The sequence below is a fragment of the Sphaerodactylus townsendi genome, linkage group LG15, assembly GCF_021028975.2.
Source record: "Sphaerodactylus townsendi isolate TG3544 linkage group LG15, MPM_Stown_v2.3, whole genome shotgun sequence".
Classification (NCBI taxonomy): Eukaryota; Metazoa; Chordata; class Lepidosauria; order Squamata; family Sphaerodactylidae; genus Sphaerodactylus; species Sphaerodactylus townsendi.
In genome coordinates this window covers 18,025,765-18,052,073 of record NC_059439.1, presented here as the reverse complement: position 1 = coordinate 18,052,073, position 26,309 = coordinate 18,025,765, and the positions used below count along the sequence as shown (strand labels likewise).

Here is a 26,309-nt window from a genome sequence, read left to right as displayed (position 1 = left end):
CTCTCCTGTCAGGAGACTCAAGGTGGCTTACAAAGTCCTTTCCCTTCCTCTCCCCACAACAGACACCTTGTGAGAGAGGTGGGGTTCTGAGAGAACTGTGACAAGCCCAAGGTCACCCAGCAGGAATGTAGGAGTGCGGAAACATGGCTGGTTCACCAGATAAGTCTTCACCACTCAGTTGGAGGAGTGGGGAATCAAACCCGGTTCTCCAGATTAGAATCCACCTGCTCTTAACCACTACACCACGCTGGCTCTAATGGTATTGTATCACTGGGGTCTTTAACATGCAGCATCTCCCCCCCCCCCACAACACACTTCCTCAGTCCATTTACTGGCTTTCTGTGCTTTCCTTGTCATTCTTCTGTGCTTTCTCAAACTACCTTACACCCCCATTTTGAGAAAATCTGGAGGAATGAGGAAGAAACCATGGAAATATGGCACTATCACAGAGAAATTCAGAGAAAAACCACTGTAGTTTTGACATCCACACCAAAATATAAAACCTAAGTGTCAAAACCCCCGCTGTCTCTGTGCTTTTTGTTAACATTGGTTAATTCAAATGAGGTAGCTGCAGATATTGATTCAGTTTGGAGAAGGGCAGGATTAATCATTATGTCATGCACATGACAGAGTAGGACTCCCATAGTATGACACATATTCCCTGGGATTCTTTCAGTCTGGAATATGTATGCAGCACCAATTCATTTTTTGCCAAGGCCCCTATTTATTAGCTGTGGAATCTGCTCATATACATCCAGGTATGCCCAGCACCAAGACACAATGGTGTGTGTGTGTGTTGCCATTACCTTCTTCTGCAGAGGTTTCTTTAGAGGTCTCCCTTACAATTATTGACCTAGCTTAGCTTCCATGATCTGATGAGATCAGAAAGAGGCAGCCAGGGGACCTGTTTTCCAGATTAGGTCTACACTCCCATCAGTTTCTGTCAGCATGGCCAATTGGCCATGCTGGTAGGGGCTGATGGGAATTGTAGTTCCTGAACATCTGGAGAGCCGCAGGTTCCCTACCCCTGGGCTATACTATACCATTCCTCATCCCCCAACACAATGTTAACAGCATAGAAATATGGTTATGAATAGTATGTCAGTGCTAAGTTTGACTGGGTATCAGCTATTCAGTCATTAGTTATTCTGCTTTTGGGATCCGCTGTATTCATTTTTGTAACAAAGAATGGGTAGCTTTAAAGGGGGCTTGGACAGATTTATGGAGGAGAAGTCGATTTATGGCTACCAATCTTGATCCTCTTTGATCTGAGATTGCAAATGCCTTAACAGACCAGGTGATCGGGAGCAACAGCTGCAGAAGGCCATTACTTTCACGTCCTGCATGTGAGCTCCCAAAGGCACCTGGTGGGCCACTGCAAGTAGCAGAGAGCTGGACTAGATGGACTCTGGTCTGATCCAGCTGGCTTGTTCTTACGTTCTTAGTAGAGGAGAATGGAAGGATATGAGTGGCACCGAAATGCTTCCAAGACATTTTCTGGAACTGAGAGGACTAGAAACCGGCCTTTTAATTACAAACTAAACTTCTCCAGATCCCATTCCGTAAAGCTGATTCTTCATTTGTAATGCATGCTGATGAAATCATAGCATTTGTCAGATGCCCTGCACAACATGAAATTTCCCGTTTCCTGGATTCCTTTCTTCTCTAGTCAGCCTGATTCAAAATGTCATGATCTTGCAGAAAGAAAGCAGCAGGCCTGTAGAAACAAAGTCCCCCTTGCTTGAAAGATTTGAGTCAGAGCAAGGCTGATGAGAGTAAGCTCAACATTTCACATCCCATCAAGAGTGAGGGACACTGGTTATTTTTCTCTCATGGGATGCATTAGAACACAGGTGTCAAACTCGCGGCCCTCCAGATGTTATGGACTACAGTTCCCATCATCCCTTGCCAGCATGATGCTGACAGGGGATGATGGGAACTGTAGTCCATAACATCCGGAGGGCCGTGAGTTTGACACCAATGCATTAGAACATCTGTAAAGACACAGGCCTTTAGAGCTATCAAAACATCAAATACCAATGGGTCGAACTCCAGGTTGGCAAATACATGGAGATTTGGGGTGGAGACTGAGGAGGGTGGAGTTTGGGGAAGGACTTCAGTGAGCTATAAAGCCATAGAATCCATCTTTGAAAGTGGCCATTTTCTCCAGGTGACCTGCTCTCTGCAACCAGTAGTCAGCTATAATCCCAACAGATCTCCAGATACCACCTGGAGGTTAACCATCCAAAAGCACGTATATGGCTAATGGTATTACTGTACCAATGTTTCTAATATTCAACAAACATATACTTAAACAATTATTTTTGTAAGCCCCGAAGCTGTTTTAAAGTATCCCAAGCTTGTCCAGATCTTAGCCTGTACACTCCAACACACCCCAGCTGGGTGACCTTGGGCTAGTCACAACTCTACGGAGCTCTCTCAGCCCCGCCTACCTCACATGGTGTTTGTTGTAGGGCAGGGGTGGGCAATTATTTTTAACATGGGGCCGCATAAGAAACAGAAAATATTGTGGGAGGGGCCGGGCTGTGGGCAGTAGGGAGCAAGCAGGTGCCTCAAGAGAAGCCAAGCAGCCAGCAACCCAGCTTCATGGGCTTTCAAAGACGCCTCACTCTAGCAGTAGGGGGTTAGGTTTGAGCCCCCAGAAGTTGCGCAACCGCTCTCTATGTGGGCTAAAACGCCTCGCCTCCCCCAGCACTCCGGGGTATGCTGAGTTCTCGCGAGAAGCCGCAGCCAAGCAGCAACCAGCTTCTGCGGCTGCAAAGACGCCTCCCTCAGCAAGGCAGGGCGAGGTTCTTGGAAAGCCCGCAGAAGGGTGTTTGCAAGCAACTCGGGTTTCTGGCTGTAACGCCAGCTTCCCAGCACTTGGGGGGCCAGTCAGGGTCATCCAGCGGGCCGGATGTGGCCCGCGGGCTGTATAATGCCCAGGTCTGTTGTAGGGGGTAGATGTGAAGGGAAGGAATATGTGTTTTAATATCAGTTACAGTAATAATGGAAATTAGGATCTGCTCTTCCCAAGCCCTGGTCTCTGTGCCCCCTTCTACAGAGGTGAGGCAGCAGGTGGAGACTAGAAGGGGTAGCATACAAGGGAAGAGGAGGGCGGGAGAGGAGGGCTGAGGGGTGGCATGCAAGGAGAGGGAAGGGTGGCATGCAAAGGAGGGGAGGGAGGGGGCCCAGAATCTGGACATGGCCCACCCACCCTAGCGGAGAGAGGGGAGGGGTGGCATGCAAGGGAGGGGAGGGAGGGGGTGTTTGTTGTAGGGGGTGAGTCTCCTTACAGGGGAGAAAGGGGGGGTATAAATCCAAACTACTACTCCTCCCTCTCCTCCTAATATTCAATATACATATACTTAAACAACTACAAATCAGCTTTTGTACTGTTAACATAAACAAATAGCTACACAGGCTTATTACAAAGAAACATAAACCAAACAGTCCCTCTACAAAGGGCTCACAACCAAATTAGCATTGAGCAATATCCACACGGGCTGTCATTCCCCGGTTGTTGAATGACTTCGTATACCTTCACAATGGCCCGTTGTTTTGTAATTTTTCCAAAGAAATCCTTTTCTAAAAAGGCTACCAAAAATCCTTTTTTGCTTAGCTGTATAAGAATTGGCTCCCCAGGATACAGACTCTGGCCTGTTACTCAGCTCTGGTCCCAATACCTTCTGAGAGAGTTCTGAGAGAACTGTGACTGGCCCAAGGTTACCCAGCAGGTTTCAGGTGAAGGAGTGGGGAAACAAATCCAGTTCTCCAGATTAGAGTCCACCTGCTCTTAACCACTGCACAACACTCTCTCTTTTTAGGAGCGCCAGTGCACTTAATGCAATTTGTTGTGTGCCAGAGTGTTAAATGGGGCACCTGTGTCCCGACTTATATCACTCAGTGTCTAGTGAGCTCTCGGTAATGTTCAGAAAAAGAAACGCCTGATGTGACGTCACCCCATGTGTACTCCAGTTCATTGTCTGCATGTGGTAACGTCACACCATATATTTATTGGACTAGATATGTACATGAAAGAGAGGCAGCCATGCACCCATCCAAAACATGCAGTTAGCCAACTTCCCTCTGTTCAGAGGTGGGATCCAGCAGGTTCTCACAGGTTCCCGAGAGTAGGTTACTAATTATTTGTGTGTGCCGAGAGGGGGTTACTAATTGGTGATTTTGCCACGTGATTTTTGCCTTAGTTATGCCCTTCCTCTTAGCAGTAGTGCGCAGAACTTGAAGCAGTCTAGCAGGAGGTGCACCAGCATGCGTGGCAGCCTGCGCCTTCGTGCATTCGTTTCCCGCCCAAGAACCGGCGCAGCGGCTGCGTCCTTGCCACAGCCCCGCCCAGGAATGCCCCGCCCCAGAATGCTCGGCCATGCCCACATCGTGCCCCACCCAGCCCCATTGGCGCTACGCCACAGTTTGAATCCCACCACCATGGGAACCTGTTACTAAAATTTTTGGATTCCACCACTGCCTCTGTTGTGCATGGTTTATCCAAGCCAAGAGGGCCATTGGGTTAGATCAACCTCTTCGATTTGGCTGCTTTCCCTGCCATTTTCCTAGCGTGACAATATTAAATTGTGATTAAAACCAAGAAAGAAACCAGGCCACGAAAGGACTGGAAGACTCCTTCCTGCTGGTTACGCACTGCTGACTTTTCCTGTTTACACAGTTTTCCAGCTGAGATTGGATCGGAGGCAGAAGATCTGGACAAGCTTGGGATACTTTAAAACAGCTCCGGGGCTTACAAAGTTGCTCCAGAGAATCTGTTTGCAGTGCGCGTGGCGATGTTGGAGCCTCGCAGACTGACTGAGGGCGGTACTGAAATGGTTCCGGCACTTCCTGAGTTGCTAGAGCCCAGAAATTTGGTGAGCGTATAGTCGAAGACTCTGTCATTACCAGAAGAATGTCAACATGGCATATAGGATATCACTCTCTTAAAAGAGAAGGACCCAAAGCACACCACAAAATGTGTTAGCTGTAATATGGCACCCTTGTACTGATAATAAGAAAAATGCCAACAGAAGACTTGAAGTCTGCTCTATCACATTTTGACCCCACTCTTCTTCTAAACAGTTCTTTCGACAAAAACACCATGGTAGGGAAGCTAGAAACCCCTCCTCTCTGCTCACAGGTCTCCAGAGTCCAATAGAGTACTGTTCAGGTGAGTAGATTAACGTCACACAGGTTCCTTGTGCTGTGATGGCAACTGCTTCAAAGGATTCCAAACATTTGCGAAGACAATCAGGAACTCTGTTGCACAAAATCAGGAACTCTGTTGCACACCTGGCTCTGCCCATTGTCCAAAAACACTTGGTGAGCACCAGGAAAGATACCCTTGGATGCCACAGCTCCCTTGCAGGGGCGTACCACCCAGGGGGACATATGGGGTAAAATGTCCCCAGGCTGCAGCCATTGGGGGTGGGGTGGAAAATCGCTCCCCACACCCCTTCTCCTTTCCCCCCGGTCCATACACTGACTTGAAGACCTGGTGCAAAAAAAGTTGTTTGGTCGCCCATATAGGGGGGTGAGGCGGAAAACTCAGATTTTGCACTGGGCTACATTTTCCCTAGATATGCCTCTGCTACCCTGGTCACTATGTTGGGAACCCCTATATCAGTGGTGGCAAACCTATGGCATGGGTGCCAGAGGTGGCCCTCTCTGTGGGCACGTGCAAACAGAGTGCCCCCCCCCCCACACATCTAGGCTGGCCTGGGCCGCTGGGCTCAATTATTAGCATTAAACCTAGTTTTGGGGAAGCAGTGTAGGTAACCCTATTAAGCACTGTTAAACCCCACTGATTTTCATGGGAAGAACTAAAGCACGATCCTTTATCTGGGAGTAAGCTCTGTTACTGGCAATGGGGCTTGCTTCTCTGTGTGTAAACCCCTCCTCTGTGGGTCGTGAATTCAACCCGTTGGAAGAGTTTGCACGGTTGCTTCACAAAGCCACCGATCACCGCCAAGCTTACTCCTGAGTAACGAACGCCTCGGAGCCAACCGTTTTTTCTAAACTAAAACCCTCAGTATTCAGGTTAAATTGCCGTGTTGGCACTTTGCGATAAATAAGTGGGTTTTGGGTTGCAATTTGGGCGCTCGGTCTCAAAAAGGTTCGCTATCACTGCCCTAGATTAATGAACTGATAGCTACAAGGAAATTCCCCCAGTGGGGAAAATAGTGGTTCTCTGGGGTTATTTCAGATCAGGAAAACAACGCTAACTGGCCAGATCTTTGCTTGGTTTGGAGATCAGTTTCATAGGTGATTAAATCCCACTTATAATGAACTGTAAAATCCCATTTGTAGTGAGTTTTGAGTTCCTGGTGGGACAAAGGTGGACTAGAATGACTTAAATAAAGGTTTCTTTGGATGGAAGAAAAATTTATATAATTACTAGCCACGCGTTGCTGTGGCAATTGTCCTTCTCATCACAGTCCGCAACCCACACAGATGTCCATGCAGGTCCAGTGATCCCCAGCATAGCCTTTTGGGGTGGTCAAATGGAATCCCTCTTTCCCTTTTCAATGCACAACATTATATGGTGGTGTCTTGTTTTTTTAGTATAAGGTAACCCTTCCCATTCCACAACAGAACTGTCCAGAGTGCGAATCCCACTTCGTCCATGAGGCTGGTTGGACACGCACAGTCCTGGCTTGGGTGCAAGGCAGAACTGGGGCAAGGAGGCTATCCCAGTCAGGCAGCAGAGGCAGGGGTGGTGGCAGGGCACTCAGATCGAGGCCAGCTCCCTGGGTTCCTTAAAAGGCCATGTGCAAAAGAAGCGGAGCTGGTAGTGTTAGTTCTCGCCTCACCCTCAAGTGGATTTTCTTAGAAGAAAAGGGCAGTACTGCAAAAGCTCGCTTCTAGTAAAAGAGAGCTGCATGGCGATGTATGGGTGCAGGAAGTGGTGCAAGTGGGTGGTTGGATCTTGGGAGGGAGGGCAGAGTGAGGTGTGTGTGAGGATGAGCTGATGATGTGTGTTGTGTGGTAGCAGGGTGAGGCACAGAGAGTGAAAGCTACCTCTGTGTGAGGGGGGGAACCCCACCTGACGTCTCACACGGCCAAGTGTGTATGTGTTTCACTTCCACTTGTATTACCTACCAGTATTACCTATTTACTGTTTTCACTGCTCATCTCTGCCCATCTGCACGAACATTCTAAGCCCTCGGGCCACAGACAGACAGGCTGCACAAACATTCTAAGAGTGACAGTTGAACACAACCAGCTTCATGGCCTGGTGCGCCAGGAAAAAGACGTTTTACCTGGCTCAGGTATGGACTTTCAGTGATTTGAAGGTCCGAGTACCTGCCCGCAACAGGGAGGGACGTCCTGTGCAAATTTGGGGACAATACGTCCAGCAGCTTCTGAGGGAGACCATCAGGGACAAACACACTGTTAGATTTTTATATATATAGAAGATGTTGAAGACATGCTACTGGTAAGCACCCAGAATGAAAGTTAGCAATGGTATTCCGAAAGCCACCTTCAACACAGGCTGACTCAGCCAGAAATGAGTGTGGGCACAACTTTTCTTGAGACTTTCCTGCCTGAAATATTCACACAAATCATCCATTACACATCCGAAAAGAGCTGGTGAAAAAAATAACCTTTATCAACCTATCCAGCTCTGTCTTGAACCCACTAAGGTCAATTTCTCCCACAAACGTCTCATGAAGCAGACATTTACGCCGCTAATGAATAAAACCTTAAAATGTGTGAAAAAATCCATAATCAGATGGAGGATGATTCATTGTGGGTGACTTTTTCAGAGCCAAGAGGCAATTATGAAATTATTATCCTTCAGTTATTGCAAAGTTTCCGTGAGCTATAATTTCTGCCTGCAATACATCAACGGTAGCTTCATCGTCTGGCAACACAGAATGGAGGCCCCAGAGAAATCCCACTCCCATCCCACACTAAACATGAGCCTTGGTTGGATTATGAGATAAGTTTGCTTGCTGTTGCAGTGAATACTGTTGGAAGTGAAGAGCTTTGTACTGTCTATTAGCCCCAGACTTCAAAGAGTGACTATAGAGATTCAAAGCAATAGATAGGCCAAGATTTACAAAATCCTTCCATTCTACTGCTCTGAAGCTAATCCTTTGATGCAGAGATTGCTGCACTCAGGCAATCTTCCTATCTTCTGGCTGACAACTTCTCTCCACATCTCCGTCTCCTTCTTGGCACGAGGGCGGGACATGAACCCTGCATCTCTAACCATCCTAGTTTGTGAGTGTAGACTGAAACCCTGTCTCTGCTCTATCCTGCCTAGAATGGTGTTCCATACAATAAAGTACTCATATTAGTTTCGCAAAGATAAAATAATTCCGTGGGTAACATTGTTTCTTGACAGCACACAGAAACCAGATAGACTCTGCTGCATTATGTGTCTTGAGCAGTCTGCTAACCTAATATTCCATTTCCAACAAATGCAAACTAAAGTGCCCACTCGATGAAGCAGTGAAATGAGAAAGAAGAAGAAGAAGAAGAAAAAGAAAAAGAAGAAGAAGAAGAAGAAGAAGAAGAAGAAGAAGAAGAAGAAGAAGAAGAAGAAGAAGAAGAAGAAGAAGAAGAAGAAGAAGAAAAGGAGGAGGAGGAGGAGGAGGAGGAGTTTGGATTTATATCCCCCCTTTCTCTCCTGCAGGAGACTCAAAGGGGCTTATAATCTCCTTGCCCTTCCCCCTCACAACAAACCCTCTGTGAGGTAGGTGGGGCTGAGAGAGCTCCGAGAAGCTGTGACTAGCCCAAGGTCACCCAGCTGGCGTGTGTGGGAGTGCACAGGCTAATCTGAATTCCCCAGATAAGCCTCCACAGCTCAGGGCGGCAGAGCTGGGAATCAAACCCGGGTTCCTCCAGGATTAGGATACATGAGCTTTTAACCTCCCTAATGCCACTCGGGAGGGGGAGGGGGAGTTAAGATTTGTTTCCCACCTTTCTCTCCTGTAAGAAGACTCAAGGTGGCTTCCCTTCCTCTCCCCACAACAGACACCTTGTGAGGTAGGTGGGGCTGAGAGAGTCCCCAAGAACTGTGACTAGCTCAAGGTCACCCAGCAGGAATGTAGGAGCGCAGAAACATATCTGGTTCATCAGATAAGCCTCCGCTACTCAGGTGGAGGAGTAGGGAATCAAACCCAGTTCTCCAGATTAGAATCCACCTGCCGTTAACCACTACATTACGCTGGTTCTCAGGACAGGATTGGGACGGTGACAGATAGTGTTGCCACCTATAGCTTGGGCAATTCCTGGAGATTCGGGATTGGTTCCTGAGGAGGGCAAAGTCTGATAAGGAGAAGAAGCTTGAGATTTATGATGTCCGTCTAGGACTTCCATTTCTTTATGGAATACCACAAAGGCCACCCTCTGAAGCTGCCATTTCTTACAAGGGAAGCGATCTGTGTAGTCTGAAGATCAGTTGTAATTCTGGAAGATCTTTAGGTCTCACCTCGAGGTTAAGAATCCCAGTGAAAAAACACCACCTCATCTACAGATTTTCAGTAAGGCCATCTATGCACTAACCACTCCCTGTGGGTTTGTAGTATTTCATTCCGAAGCTTTTCCCCCAGGGCGCCTGGAGATCAATTACCCGCTCCCCTTTCCCCTCGTCTTTTCCCTGACATCTGCTGCAGAGCGACAATTTCTTTTCTGCAGAGGATCTGGCTTTTGACGGAATGCATTTCCACCTAGTCCCTGCAATGTCGATCACGGGGGCGTGTTTTTTTAAAAATTTGCATGCAGTTGTATCCACGCAACTGCGTGGCTCTGAAACTACGCTCCCACATTGGTTGTGTGTATTTTGGGCACTTCCTTTCCTCCTCCAGCTACAAGTTGAGAACACCCCAAAACAGAACAAAATAAGGGACACAACAGATGGCAGCAGGAATTGGAGGAGCGTCAAGATTTGTGAGGTTGTGGCTGTGCATCTCATCGTGATTGGGACGCAACGGTAGCTGTATAAGGGAGATTTTTAAAAACTTTTGAATCAACTCCCGTTGTTCCTATGAAGAACAAGGACGCAAAACATAGGAAGGGACTGTTGAAGGTGCAAATGGGAATGGCAGCCAGACACCAAACATTTGTGGGAGGGGAAAGCCTGCAAAGAGAATGCAGCAGCGATAGCATTAGAAAGCAGGGGTGTACTGCGCAGGGGGACATATGGGGACAGATGTCCACGTGCTGCGACCAATTAATCACGTGGGGTGTGGAAAATCACGCCCCCTCCCACGTCCCTTCTCCTTCCCCCGGGTCCATATACTGATTTCAAGACCTGGTGCAAAAAAAGGTTTTTTCGTCGTGGGGGAGGAGGACAGCTGTCCCTACAAGTGGGGGGGGGGGGGCTCAAATTTTGCACCGGGCAACATTTTCCCTAGATATGCTTCTGCTAGAAAGCTTCTACCTGGTGTAACCTTGCACTGTGAAAACCACAACCGGTGGAGAGCAACTCATGGCACTAGCAGGAAGCAAGGGAGAGGAACCCACAACCCACAACAGACAACCACCAACAATTGTAAGCAAGAGATATTTGCAACCAAATGGAGAATGCTGGGAGGTGAATCAGGGAGCCAACAACAGACTGGGTGGAGAGTGGGCACCAGGAAGGGAAGAACATGGGAGGGAAAATGTGAGACTGGAGGAGTAAAATGAACCCAACGCAGGCATGGTGTGCTTGTGCATGTTTGGATTCTGGGCACATTGGTGGAAAAGGTCATGGTTTGCCCGAAATGGGAAGACCCCTGCTTTCACCCAACAAATGTCCAGCAGGACCGCCAGCTATGTAAAATGAAAATCATCATACCCCAGATAAATGGTAGTGAATATGGGTTGCATAAATTCTGAAAATCCGTAGTCTCCCAACAAGGAAGCGGGGTTGCAGGCTTTGCCGTGGGTGGGGAGAAGCCCTGTGTGTAAATGGCCTAAATGTGCTATCCTCAGTGGTCTTTACCATAGAGACTAGGGGGAATGCCTAGAGTATCATTATGTAGAGGCTTTTTTTCCCCACTTGTTCCTCAATTCCTCAGGATCAGGAAATTAGGGCTGAGAGTGAGTAATTTCCTGCCCATAAGAGGAAATGGAAAGCCTATTGGGGACTGGGCTCTGCAGCAAACCCAAATGCCAAACATATTTCAGAAACTACTAACATCAGTCATAACACCTGGGGTTTGTACAACCTCTCATCTTCCACTGCCATCATCTACCAACACTGCCCTTCTGCCTTCCACGTAGGACAAATCTGTCTACATAAGAGCATAAACGGACCTTAATCTGACCTCTTCCAAATCAGCATAACTCCAAAACCACTGGGGGAACATTTCATTCTCTCAGGACACTCTACAGCTGACCTCTAAGCTGCCAAGGAAAATATTTCAATGAGAGATCCCGGTGTGAAATTGCTGAACTAGAGTGTATCAGCACTTTTGATTCTGTTCAGTTTGAGCTATATCTGGAAGGCAGTTTCCTTTCCTACTATTCATGTGAAATCGGTACATCTGGGAATGTAGCTTCTTCGCTGGTTCTCATCCCGTTCTCCTCCTTCCTACAGCCCCCTGTCCCATATGGCTTTTGTCTATGTGGGTTCCATGATTCCAGCAGAGCGGGGACCCCTCTTTCCCTTTTCACCACTGGAAAAGCTGGTCGGATTCTACCCAGTACTAATCACCAGTAGCAACTGTTCTAAATGGATTACTGGGTCCTTTTCTCAGTGTTCCAGTGTGGTGTAGTGGTTAAGAGCAGGTACACGCTAATCTGGAGAACCGGGTTTGATTCCCCACTCTGCCATTTGAGCTGTGGAGGCTTATCTGGTGAGCCAGATTAGCTTGCGCACTGCAACACATACCAGCTGGTTGACCTTAGACTAGTCACAGTTCTACGGAGCTCTCTCAGCCCCACCCACCTCACGGTGGGGGGGGGAGGAGATTGTAAGCCCCTTTGAGTCTTCTTTACAGGAGAGAAAAGGGGGATATAAATCCAACCTCTTCTTCTTCCCCAACGTCACTGTGGTGCCCACCAATGTGCTTGCTGGCACCCACTTGCTTCCACTTCAGTGGAGCAGGAAGTGTTTCCAAAGAGCCCAGGAAGCATATCCTGTGTGCCTGCAGGAAGCACTCACTGGGAAACAGCTGCCCCAATCATAGAAGGATGCTCAGTGTGGACCTTCCCAAAATCTTATGACTGGACCCATCTTCCATAACAGCCACCCTGTTGTGGTTCCCCCTACATATTCTCAGAGTTCCAAAAATGTTCATATATTCAACAAGGATGGGGATTCCTAACTTATCTAGGGCCCCTTCCGCACACGCAAAATAATGCGTTTTCAAACTGCTTTCAGTGCTCTTTGAAGCTGTGTGGAATAGCAAAATCCACTTGCAAACAGTTGTGAAAGTGTATTGTCGAAGGCTTTCACGGACGGAATCACTGGGGTGCTGTGTGGTTTCTGGGCTGTATGGCCGTGTTCTAGCAGCATTCTCTCCTGACGTTTCACCTGCATCTGTGGCTGGCATCTTCAGAGGATCTTCTGAAGATGCCAGATCCTCTGAAGATGCCAGCCACAGATGCAGGCGAAACGTCAGGAGAGAATGCTGCTAGAACACGGCCATACAGCCCAGAAACCACACAGCACCCCCGTTGTGAAAGTGGTTTGAAAATGCATTATTCTGCATGTGTGGAATGAGCCTTATACACTTTTGTGTTCTGCATATAGAAGTCACACATCTACTACTGTCCTTTGCATTTGAGCAGTACTTCAGCTCAACCGTTCACACTTTCCCCGCTCTGTGCTCATATGTATATATATAGATATCATCAACTGGCTCCAGTCCACAAAAGCGCATGCCAGGATTCGTCAGCTGGTCTTTGAAGCACCGCGAGGCAGTTTGTTGCTTATGTCTGCTTAACTTCTGTGCAGATCTTTCCACCGAGTCCTCTACGGTTGATTGCACCATTCACAAACATGCCGGAGTGCTGCGGATGGACAGCTGGTCACCTGTCACCTTTCACTGCCATACATGAGCATGAGTGATGCTTCCAGAGCTCTTCTGAATCAACTGGGAGATGAAGGCAAGCAAACACGGGCTTTTGCTCAGGGAGAAGGACATTTTCAGAAAGAAGCAAGGAGGCACCAGCCAACACACTAGCAGATGTCGTGGCTCCCACAATCACCACATTGGGGATCACTGAGCCAAGGGCCATTTTTGCACGTACTACATACTCCATGGTTGATTCTCTAACTCTGCTTTACACTGGGGTTTGCCCACAGTGTTTTGTTTACGGAGATTACCCTCCTGTGAAGTGTCCCTAACCAAATCAATCCACCATTTTGCCTGCCCACCCACTTTCTTGTCATTTTCATGCAACCTCCATTTGGGGAGGTCGTCTGCCATCTTTTTGTCATTGTTATCGCCGTCTTTGGAGTGGGAGGAACTATTGTTGTCTGGGAGGGGGAAGGTGGGGAGGAGAGAAAACCCGAGGAAAGCTCAATTTGGGCTGATCTCCTCCCCCTTCCATGTGAAGGGAGAGAAAAAGCTGCGCATTAAGAGCTTTTGGAAACCATGGGGATTCTCTGATCTGGCCATGAAGCAAGTGCTGAAGAGGGAAAAACATGTGCAGAACCAGGAATCAACCCTAAAGCTAATGCATGCTCAAAGTGAAGGAGCCCACACATGCATAAATGGACAAGGTCTAAGAGGCTCTTTCACCAGTTTTCATGCTTGCAGTCAAATGTGCAAATACCTGAATGTTAGTTACATGTTCACCTGTTACTTACGTACAGGGAAAAAAACTAGTTCATGCCCCCTAATAGGATCAAAAGAAGAATTTGCCTTCTTTTATTTAGAAAAAAATGTACATAGAGCCTCACCAGAGACTGGCTCAAAGCGACTCTGAAGTAAAAGAATATAAAACAGGATCCTAAAATCAACAGCATAAGAATTAGCAATATTAATATGTGTCAGGGATAGCAAAACAATAAGTTTAGCAGCCCAAAAGGATATCCATAGAATGGTTCCTAGGCAAGAAGCAGACCATAAAAACAATGAAAATGAATAGGACTCCTCAAATCTAGGTAAAAAAAGGAAATGCTTTGGCCCGGCATCAGATGGATGGTAAAATAGGTAACAGGCAAGCCCCAAGGGATACATTCCATGGATATCTATCATTGTACCCCTTCCAAAAAACAGATGAAGCTATCAGCATTCACACCTGCTGAAATGTGTGTTTTGGCTTTTATACACATATTCTCAGAGAGAGTTGATGCATACAAATGAAGGTATTCATTATGGTGATCCTTTTTTATTTATATTCCACTTTTCTCTCCTGTAAGGAAACTCAAGGTGGCTTACAAGCTCCTTTCCCTTCCTCCCCCCCACCACACACCTTGTGAGGTAGGTGGGGCTGAGAGAGTTCTGAAGAACTGTGACTAGCCCAAGGTCACCCAGCTGGCATGTGTGGGAGTGTACAGGCTAATCTGAATTCCCCAGATAAGCCTCCACAGCTCAGGCAGCAGAGCTGGGAATCAAACCCGGTTTCTCCAGATTAGATACATGAGCTCTTAACCTCCTACGCCACTGGGAGGGGGAGGGGGAGTTTAGATTTATATCCCACCTTTCTCTCCTGTAAGAAGACTCAAGGTGGCTTCTCTTCCTCTCCCCACAACAGACACCTTGTGAGGTAGGTGGGGCTGAGAGAGTTCTGAAGAACTGTGACTAGCCCAAGGTCACCCAGCAGGAATGTAGGAGTGCGGAAACACATCTGGTTCATCAGATAAGCCTCTGCCACTCAGGTGGAGGAGTGGGGAATCAAACCCGGTTCTCCAGATTAGAATCCACCTGCTCTTAACCACTACATCACGCTGGCTCTCAGCCAGCCACCTTCACCCCACACCCAAACTCTGTTCACAAGCAAAACATTTACTTGAAAGGTCAATTTCCAGATTTTTACCAGGTTCTAAGGCCCAGTCCATAGAGGGTCATTTTGCCTGGACAGGACATTTTTGTCACGAAAGGATTGGGTGAGAGATTTGTGGGGTCCTCCTAGAAATGTAACTGTCTATGGAGGCGCAGGTTACAGCGATGGCTGTGGCTGAGGGCCTACCAATGTATTTAGCTGGTTTGCCAGCTCTGCCCATTTCTGGACCAAAATGACCTGGTCACAGTTATCCAAGCTCTGGTAACCTCCAGGTTGGACTACTGCAATGTTCTTTACCTGGGGCTACCCTTGAAGACAGTCTGGGAGCTGGTGCAGCTGCTAACATCCCAGGCTGTCCACATAACATGAAGAATCTGCAGTGGCTCCCAGTTCACTACTGGGCTCAATTTAATGGTTATGACCTATAAAGCCCTAAACATCCTGGGATCACACTTGTGAGAGCACCTTCTGCCATACAGACCAGCTGGGGTGCTGAGATCATGGAAGGTGAGCAGAGGTGGGATCCAGCAGGTTCTCACCAGTTCCTGAGAGTGGGTTTCTAATTATTTGTGTGTGCCGAGAGGGGGTTACTAATTGGGTCCGCTTTTCCATCTCCACGCCCTCGCCTCCCCCTCTCTTCTTCTTTCTCGTAGCCCGGAGCTTGCCGGCTAGTAAGAGGAGGGACCCTTTAACTACTGTTGGGTCCAGGGGACTCTTTACTTGCTTGGTAGGCTATTTATTTTGGCACTCTGTCTGTTCATTTTATGATAAATTGTGATTTACCATGATGCTTGGCCACTTAAAAGCTCTGTATTCCTGTATGTGAGAATGTTATGATAATCTGTGCCTCTAATCCTGGATTAAGTAATGTGAAATATTTGCAGAATATACAGCATGGGTTGCGAATTCTTGTTCACAATGGATGATGTTCTGGTTTATTTTTTACTTTAAACAGAAGAAGAAGAAGAAGAAGAAGAAGAAGAAGAAGAAGAAGAAGAAGAAGAAGAAGAAGAAGAAGAAGAAGAAGAAGAAGAAGAAGAAGAAGAAGAAGAAGAAGAAGAAGAAGAAGAAGAAGAAGAAGAAGAAGAACAAGAACAAGAACAAGAACAAGAACAAGAACAAGAAGAACAAGAAGAACAAGAAGAACAAGAAGAACAAGAAGAGTTTGGATTTATATCCCCCCTTTCTCTCCTGCAGGAGACTCACGCCCCCGTCGTGCCCCGCCCAGCCCCATTGGCGCTACGCCACTGTTTGAATCCCACCACCATGGGAACCTGTTGCTAAATGTTTTGGATCCCACCACTGGCGGTGAGGGAGGGACCTATTGGCAATCCCTTTACACTCCAAGGTGAGGGGGGTGGGTCTACAAAGAGGGCTTTCTCTTTAATACCTCTCACTTTATGGAGCGCCCTCCCACTAGAGGTCTGACAGGTGCCAACACTATTTACCTTTTGGCACCTAGTGAAGTCCATCATTTTCTCAAGGGCATTTGAATCACCAATGTCATCGATCCCCAGTCCACTGGGGTTTTTTGGGAACTTGTCCTCCACCTGCATCTGGTAGGATTAGGGAGGGCGTGGTATGTTTTAGGTAAGTTTTTAAGATTTGTTTTTGGTGATTTCTGTCTGTATGTGAGATGCTGACTTTATTGTAACGAGGGAAGCATTTTTAGGCTGTTGTAAACCACAATGGAGTGCATTTGAAGGGTGGGATAGAAATCAACTAAATAAATTTGTCTGGTTTTGTATTTGTTGTGTATCTTAGTTTTTTAAAAAATACTACGTTTTTAAAGGAGTTGAGAAAGTGCTACTAGAGAGCTGGGAAAGTGGGTTGTGATGTCACAAGGTGCCTACCCAGTCAGCCAATCAGTGCAATCAGCAGCCCAGCTGCTGTTCAGAACAGAAGGAATCCTTGTTCACTGATGCCCCTTCCGCACATGCAGAATAAGGCACTTTCAATCCACTTTCAGTGCAATTTGAAGCTGGATTTTACTGTGCGGAAGAGCAAAATCCACTTTCAAACAATTGTGGAAGTGGATTGAAAGTGCCTTATTCTGCATGTGCGGAAGGGGCCTGAGTGCCTTCCTTCCTGAGGAGACTGGCATACAATAGCAAATGGGGATGAGGACATTTCCAACAGCTGCTTCCATCCTTCAAAGCATGCCTGCTGGGAAATAGTCTCATGCTGTATGCATGTTCAAAAGGGTTATTTACAAGATAATGTCAGCGCACACGGACTTCTGCAGAGGGTTTGAGCATGTCACTTCAGTCTTGTGAACGCACGTCCAGATGACAACTCGGCACACCTGGACAATAAAAAAAAAATCTCTACAATGTTGATTGAACTTGGCAAGTCACAACGCTATCATAATGCAAGCCTGGTATTGCCTCAATTGCATCGACACTTGGGTAGGCGTACTAATGCACGAATATAAGCAAAGTTGTGCACGCAGGTATCTGGCCACTGAATGTGCAGGTAGCCCGTTTGGGCACAGGAATGTCGTAAGTAGACACACACGCCTCCAAAGGCACCAGTCACCCAGCTATCCCGAGAGTGACACAAGCACACCACTAGAAGAACCAAACTTTGAACATAGTTCCGTGCGCCATTGCACATGCAAAGGTCAATATACCGCTATTAACACCTGTGAGAACAATTGGTTGCCTCATTGACGTGAACTTTCCTGTTCTTTTTGGACAGACCTAGCTAACCTGTGCACACCAACTAAATCTTACATGTGCAACGATGCCTTCACACCAAATCACTCTCCCGAAGGTCAGCACATTTGCAGATGCGCTGCCCCAAAGAGCTGCCCGTCACCCTTATTCCAATGGTTTTGCCACATTTGTTCCCCATTTGCACTTCGAGGGACATATGCCTACTACCCTTCGCACACTTTCCCCCATCACAATCCCCTCTCTTTCATGCTAACACTGCCTATCCCCCCTTTCATGCTGTCTGAGCATGCCTGCTCCCACCTGCAGCTAAATTTACTGATACATGCTTCTCTGTCCAACAGATCCAGACATTTACCCATGCATGCACACATAAAAAGGTAGTGCCACTATGGGCATGAACAATACCTGTTTCTGTTTTCTCCCTTGCTGATCCCACAGCCTCCTCCTGTAGCAAGCAGAACAAGACAACAGCTCCCCACGAAAGCTTCAGCGATTCAGGGTGCATCCCTAATTTCTCTTTTTCTTGGCACCAACTTTCTCCGCCGTGTCCCCTCGGCAGTTTGGGCTTTGCAGCTCCCCGACCCCCTTTCTCAGCAGCCGTCCCCTCTGGTTTGATGGGTGAGCAACCAACCAGTTCCACGAGATTCTTGGGTCTGAAGCCGAATTTGACTGGCAGAAATTCAGCATTTGGCGGCTGCAGCAAGGAACTGTCAAAGCTCAGCTGAGCAAGGTTTGGAATGGGGGAGAGAGGCAGGGAAGGAGGGAGGGGAAGAAACAGGGAGATCCTCCTGCCCTCTGGTGGCCGCTTGGGGACACAGCCGTGTGGACCACCAACACAACCTGGTTCGATTTCCCGTTTCCCTTCCACAGTGCCTCATACTAACAGCATTCATGCATGTTACAATTAGCCAGGGGTTCGTTTTGTTTTAGGGCTCGCATGTGAAAAAGGAATTCAGGCTGGAAGAACTGGGCCCTATATCGCAAAAGAGATATTACTTGACCTGAAAAGTATGGAAGAGGGCAACCAAAACAATTAGGAGGGTTACTGCACCTTCTCTGTGAGGAAAAGCTGAAGAGTCTGGGACTTTTCAGTTTAAAAAAAAAGATGACTAAGGGGGGAACGACATGGTAGCGGTTTATAAACTTGTTAGCAGTAAAGCCCGTTGTACAAACAAAGACCAACTCCAATTCCCAAAACCTTTAATAAGTGGTGGGATTCAGCCGGTTCGCACCACTTCGGCAGAACTGGTTGTTAAAAAGGTGCTTGTAAACAACCAGTTGTCAAATTATTTGAATCCCACCACCGTAACTGGTTGTTAAATTATTTGAACCCACCACTGCCTTTAAAGGCATAAGAAAAAAACAATGGATTACCATAATCTATAAAGTGACATAAAATGAAATAAAATTTGTATTTGAAACAAAATTAGCTAATTCAATCTTCCATTAAAATATAAGATTTTACTCTACTGCTGTAAAATTGAGGGGTCTATAATCACAAACTCTAGGCTGTTATTTGGCTTTATCCTGGAGATTTTCAAAGCTTCTGTGAAGAATTTGGCCACATTCCAAACTTATTTTGGCTGTATCTGACAAGAGGTGGCGGGCTGTCTGTTCATCTGAAAATGAGGAAGACCGGTCGAGAAGTGGTTCAATATATATAGATATCCTCCGGTTCAGCTTCTCGCAGTATAGCAAAACATGTGAAACTGTTTCTGGCTGATACTGGGAGCACGAACAAGTTCTTTCTTCATAAGGCAAGTGCAAGAAGAGACCATTGAACATTGCATTTGGTAATATGTTTAATTGGGCCTGCCTGAAGGCTTGGCGTAGTTGGGGATCTGTGAGGTAAGAAAGATACTGCGGAAGTGTGCCAGTTATCGGAACAATACCAAATTTAATTGGCGTACAAACAAATACAGTGGGCTGTAGAAACCTGTTGGTGGGTTAATGGTGCCCACTGAAGGGGCAAAGCCCTTCTGCCTTTCCTCCCCCCTTGGCCCCAAGTCATCAGCCGCCTTCTCCTCCTCCTCCTCTTTCTGGATGCCTGTATTGACACACAACGATTAATGGCATCCACCAAGGGGGGTCAACCCCTCCTGTCTTTTCTCTCCCCTTGGCCCCGCCTCACCAGCTCCCTCCTCCTTTTCCCAGACTCCTGCTCCCCTTCCTGATGCCTGCATTGCCACGCAACAGTTAATGCAGAGGTGGGATCCAGCAGGTTTTCACAGGTTCCCGAGAGTAGGTTACTAATTATTTGTGTGTGCCGAGAGGGGGTTACTAATTGGTGATTTTGCCACGTGATTTTTGCCTTAGTTATGCCCCTCCTCTCAGCAGCAGCGTGCAGAACTTGAAGCAGTCTAGCAGGAGGTGCACCGGCGTGCGTGGCAGCCTGCGCCTGCGTGCATTCGTTTCCCGCCCAAGGACCGGCGCAGCGGCTGCGTCCTTGCCACAGCCCCGCCCCTGGAATGCCCGGACACACCCCTGTCGTGCCCTGCCCAGCCCCACTGGTGCTACGTCACAGTTTAAATCCCACCACCATGGGAACCTGTTACTAAAATTTTTGGATCCCACCACTGAGTTAATGGTGTATTTACAGCCACCTACAGTCGTGACTCTCCCACGGGAAGCGCCTGCTTCCTGCGCCTGCTCCTCCTCAGGCCTCTGTAGATGGTACAACGGCTGTCATTATTCACCAGTGAGGGAGAAAGATGAGCACTCAAGACAGTAACCCCCACATTCCACTGTTTGGTTTGCGTGGTTTTTTACCTGTTCTGTGTAAGTCTCTCCCCCAAGCCGTGCGTGCATGGCAATTGGCTTCAAGTGTGTCGTGAGTGGCGATTGGTTGGAAATGTGTCGTCGCCACCACGGCTAGCCTTTTATATAATACTAGAACTGGACAGCATCCAATACTATAATTGGACAGCATCCAAAGGAGCTGATGGGCAGAACATTCAGGATGGACCAAAGGAGATACTTTTTTACACTGTGAGGGATTGAAATGTGGAATTCGCTGCCAGAGGATGCGGTGATGGCCACAATCTTTAGAAGAGTTAGACAGACTCGCCAGCTGGGTGACCTTGGGCTAGTCACAGCTTCTCGGAGCTCTCTCAGCCCCACCTACCTCACAGGGTGTTTGTTGTGAGGGGGGAAGGGCAGGGAGATTGTAAGCCCCTTTGAGTCTCCTACGGGAGAGGAAGGGGGGATATAAATCCAAACTCCTCCTCCTCCTCCTCCTCTTCTTCTTCTTCTTCTTCTTCTTCATTTTATTTGAAAGATCACCTTGGTGGCCCTGATCGGACAGAAGGGCAAGAAACAGAAATATTTTCATTAACCTTGAACGCCGATCGTAGCTTAGAGTTGTCACTTTTGGTTTTCTCCCACTGTCGCAAGATTTATTTCCTTCACTTACGCTCCGCTTTTCTCCTCAGTGGGCACCCAAAGCAACTTCCACCATTCTCCTCTCCTCCATTTTCTCCTCACAACAACCCCTATGAAGCAGGTCAGGCTGAGTGTGTGACTGGCCCCAGGTCGCCCAGCCAGCTTCCGTAGCAAAGCTGGGATGTAAACGTGAGTCTCCCAGATCCCCACCCAGCGCTCTAACCACAACACTGCACAGGCTCTCACTTTTTTTTAAAGAGGTGCAAAGAGGTGTTTCTACTTTCTTGGAAAATCATCTCATTCCACCCTCACAGACTGTCACCATTGGTAGCACGTGAGCTTTTAGCTTGTGGGATAAACAGTTACGCCTCCACCATTTCTGTCATGCAACCATCAAGCCTATGCACTTCAGATCCTAGTTTGAAGTAGAAGACGAGTTTGGATTTATATCCCCCCTTTCTCTCCTGCAGGAGACTCAAAGGGGCTGACAATCTCCTTGCCCTTCCCCCCTCACAACAAACACCCTGTGAGGTAGGTGGGGCTGAGAGAGCTCCGAGAAGCTGTGACTAGCCCAAGGTCACCCAGCTGGCGTGTGTGGGAATGTACAGGCTAATCTGAATTCCCCAGATAAGCCTCCACAGCTCAGGCGGCAGAGCTGGGAATCAAACCCGGTTCCTCCAGATTAGATACACCAGCTCTTAACCTCCTGCGCCACTGCTGCCGAACCGAACAAACCATAAGAAATATGAACTGAGACAACCAACTTCACTTAAGCCACACTTTCCGGTTACTGAACACAGCCTAAGTGCGGTTAATAAACCAACTGCAAACCGTCGTTCCAGATCTGAACAAACCACAGTTAGCAGTGTGGTCTGCACTCACACTTGCCATAGCTAGCTTGGTGTAGCGATTAAGAGCAGGGGCACTCTGGAGAACCGGGTTTGATTCCCCACTCTTCCACTTGAGCTGTGGAGGCTCATCTGACGCCCCTGCTCAGCAACAACCGTGAGAAGAGGGGCCTGGCCCTTGACGGGAAGCACGAAGACACCAACCTGACCTCCTCCACCATGTGAGTCACGTGCCCGGGCTGGGGGCTCAGGAGTGGGGGGGGGGACACCTGTGGCAAGACTGACCCTCTCCCTGCTGTGCCCCCTTGTCTTGCAGAGTGAAGGAAGGCACCAACAAGGAAGTCCTCGGCATTCTGATCCCCTACCGAGTTAAAGTGAAGCTGGTGGTGTCCAGATTAGCTTGTGCTCTCCAACACATGCCAGTTGGGTGACCTTGGGTAGTCACAGTTCTTCGGAGCTCTCTCAGCCTCACCCACCTGACAGGGTGTTTGTTGTGGGGGGGGAAGGGAAAGGGGGATTGTAAGCCCTTTTGAGTTATCTTACCAGAGAGAAAGGGGGGATATAAATCCAAACTACTACTACTACTACTCTTCTTCTTAATAAAGCCATATTTTCATTTTATGTCTGAACTGGCCCATGAATGGCAAGTTCTTTTTCCCCGTTAAGAGTTTTATTGTTTTCTCCAAAGGATCTATAATAATAAAAAAGATCAGTCTGCCTGTGGCAGTCGTAACTCCTCAGAAAATAAATATTGGCACCTCAGAATGGTTTGCCAGATTTAGGATGATTGATATGAGTTGCAATTCTAAACATAAAGGGAATCATAACACCTTGACATAGCTCAGTTCCCCAACATCACTCTGGTATTTGCAATGGAAGCAAAAAGTTTGTTCACAAGAAGACAGAAGGAGTGGGTAGAAAATATCCCTTCTGTGACAGAATGCAGATGATTTAATCCTTGATGGAATAAAGATGGTTTAATCACTTCCTTAACTTATCAGAGACTGTGTGGTGTAGTTGGAACAACCATAATAGGAGATCTGTCGCTAATGTAATCATCAGGTGGGCGGGCAGGTGTAAGATGTTCACCTATTTATATTCCCTGTGATGCAATTAGTTTGAAAGCATTTTAGGTGAATTGCCTTCCCTTAATGAATTGTGGAAAGCTCTATGCAACCTGAATGAATTGTCAAAAGTTCTAGAAGAAGAAGAAAGAGGAGGAGGAGGACGACGACGACGACGACTCAAAGGGGCTTACAATCTCCTTGCCCTTCCCCCCTCACAACAAACACCCTGTGAGGTAGGTGGGGCTGAGAGAGCTCAGAGAAGCTGTGACTAGCCCAAGGTCACCCAGCTGGTGGGTGTGGGAGTGCACAGGCTAATCTGAATTCCCCAGATAAGCCTTCACAGCTCAGGTGGCAGAGCTGGGAATCAAACCCGGTTCCTCCAGATTAGATACACGAGCTCTTAACCTCCTACGCCACTGCTGCTCCTTGCCATTCAAGAGCCAAACTCTGTAAAATTCATAGCAATAAAGAGTGTACTTATGCAACTGAAAATATAGTGAAACATCACTGAGCGTTGATACGTGGATTAATAATCCAAAACGTTTCTGCAGCCCAAACACTGGTGATTGTGAGTCCTTGATCAGGAAGGAGCATATACAAGGCCTCACAATAAAGTAATAATAAATATACACTGGCTGTTGCAACCCTTTTGCCCCGGAAGCCCTCCGAGAAAGAAGAGGAGTTTGGATTTATATCTCACCTTTCTCTCCTGTAAGGAGACTCAAGGTGGCTTACAAGCTTCTTTCCCTTCCTCTCCGCACAGCAGACACCTGGTGAGGCAGGTGGGGCTGAGAGAGTTATGAGACAACTGTGACCAGCCCAAGGTCACCCAGCAGGAATGCAGGAGTGCAGAAACACATCTGGTACACCAGATAAGCCTCTGCCACTCAGGTGGAGGAGTGGGGAATCAAACCCGGATCTCCAGATTAGAATCCACCTGCTCTTAACCACGACACCACGCTGGCGATTCAGCTCAGAACTAGATTTTACAGATCATGGGAAGAACATTTGTAACAGGCCTGGTGGGTTCACAGAATATAGTTTGCACCCTGTTGTGGCATTGGACATTAGAACTGCCTCATTGCCAGCATTGGCATTTGATAGGTGTCTTTTGGTGCTGGAAAACAATGCCGGTTAATTTCAGGGAGTCTAGCACAGAAGACTGCAACCTGTGGCTCTCCAGATGTTCATGGACTACAAATATGAAATTAATGTGCTACGTCCAAAACAATAAAAGATTCACAAACACGCGTGGCACATAGGCGCTGGCTCAAGCAATTTATATTACCTCTTAGTTTCTTGTAAAGTAGGCCAAATTGTTGGCTATTAGACTTATCAAACTTTTATATCTCCATAACACATATATATCTCCACCAATTCAGGATTTTCATTAATTGTCATGAACTTGTATTACAGTCACAACGGGTGACATTGACGCAATAATATTTACAAGATTATGGACATTGTTGTTTTAACAAATACATGATTATGGACTTGAGAGAAGGTTGTCTTGTAATAAATTGTTGCATGAATTGGATTTAAAGTGGAGATATATATGTGTTATGGAGATATAATAGTTTGATAAGTCTAATAGCCAACAATTTGGCATCCTTTACAAGAAACTAACTGGTAATATAAATTGCTTGAGCCAGCGCCTATGTGCCACGTGTGTTCATGGACTACAAATCTCATCCCAGATGTTCATGGACTACAATTGGCCATGCTGGCAGGGGCTGATGGGATTTGTAGTCCACGAACATCTGGAGAGCCACAGGTTGCAGACCCCTGGTCTAGCACTGGATCCCAGAGCCCGCATTTGGGTATGCTAAAGAAGGGAAAGAGCAAGAGAAAGCCATGGAGTTTGGACTTTGTAGAGGGCTGTAGTGGCATTACAGTTACACCTCAACCAGCCCGGGCAGGGCAGGAGATCCTGAGGATTGCTGTGCACCTGTGCTAAGTTTACAAGGCATCAATGTGCCTTGGTGGGAATGGTTCATACCGTGTGTGTGATTTATGCCCAGGGGCTTCCAGTAAATTCAGAAGGTACTTCTAACTCGCAACACAGCCATTGAGCTCTGAAAAGAACGGGGTCATGAGAATGTTTGCTTTTCACGTTTGCTTTTTTGCATGGTTACCGCTGCTTTGATAAAAACTCACAACATCCTGGCAGATAAAAGATCAGGGCAGGCTTGATCAGCAAGGGTGTCAACAATTCCTAACAACACGGAAGGTTGCACTTCTGTAAAATGGAAAAGGGGATGCAGTGAAGATGGACTGATGCATATTCAAAGAAATTCTACGAATTATTTGTCAGATCTGAGATTTTCTTTGCCATTCCAAGAGTGCATTTGTAGGATGGAGCCTCCCGGCCATTGCAAGTGAACCTCAAAAACTAGAATATCAGGCACAGATACCAGGAAGATTATTTTATTTGCTTCGTTTATATCCCACCTTTCTCTCCAGTAGGGATTTAAAGCAGTTTACATTATTCTCCTGCCCACCTGGGTGCCAGAGGCTTATCTGGTGAACCAGATGTGTTTCCGCACTCCTACATTCCTGCTGGGTGACCTTGGGCTAGCCACAGTTCTTGGGAACTCTCGCAGCCCTACCTGCCTCACAAGGTGTCTGTTGTGGGGAGAGGAAAGGAAAGGAGCTTGTAAGCAGAGGTGGGATCCAGCAGGTTCTCACAGGTTCCCAAGAGTGGGTTACTAATTATTTGTGTGTGCCGAGAGGGAGTTACTAATTGGTGATTTTGCCACGTGATTTTTGTCTTAGTTACGCCCCTCCTCCGCTCCTCAGCAGTAGCGCACAGAACTTGAAGCAGTCTAGCAGGTGTGTGGAAGCCTGCGCCTGCATGCATTTGTTTCCCGCCCAAGGACCGGCACAGCAGCTGTCCTTGCCACAGCCCCGCCCAGAAATGCCCTGCCCCTGGAATGCCCGGCCACGCCCCCGTCGTGCCCCACCCATCCCCATTGGCGCTACGCCACTGTTTGAATCTCACCACCATGGGAACCTGTTACTACAATTTGTGGATCCCACCACTGCTTGTAAGCCACCTTGAGTCTCCTTACAGGAGAGAAAGGGGAGATATAAATCCAAACTCTTCATCTTCTCCTCCATTTTATCCTCACATCAAACTTCTGAGGTAGGCAAGGGTGAAAATATGTGACTGGTCCAAGGTCACCCAACACATGTCTGTGGCAAAGTAGGGATTCAGAACCATGTCCCCCAGATCCTAATCCTGTGGTGGCGAACCTTTGGCACTCCAGATGTTATGGACTACAATTCCCATCAGCCCCTGCCAGCATGGCCAATTGGTCGTGCTGGCAGGGGCTGATGGGAAGTGTAGTCCCTAACATCTGGAGTGCCAAAGGTTCGCCACCACTGTCCTAATCTGACAGCCATTAAACCACACTGCCTCTGTGTGGTTACTG

At 47.5% G+C, this 26,309-nt stretch overlaps 1 protein-coding gene across 1 annotated transcript in view; it reads right to left on the bottom strand.

The window, feature by feature from the left end:
- The window catches only part of PLXDC1 (plexin domain containing 1), an 88,612-nt gene extending 70,355 nt beyond the window's left edge, over window positions 1–18,257 (bottom strand). Inside the window, exon 1 of the mRNA XM_048517595.1 lies at window positions 17,985–18,257. Coding sequence (XP_048373552.1) covers window positions 17,985–18,084 — 100 coding nt within the window. The 5' untranslated portion in view covers window positions 18,085–18,257. The remainder of the gene's footprint in view (window positions 1–17,984) is intronic.
- Between the last annotated feature and the right edge of the window lie 8,052 nt (window positions 18,258–26,309).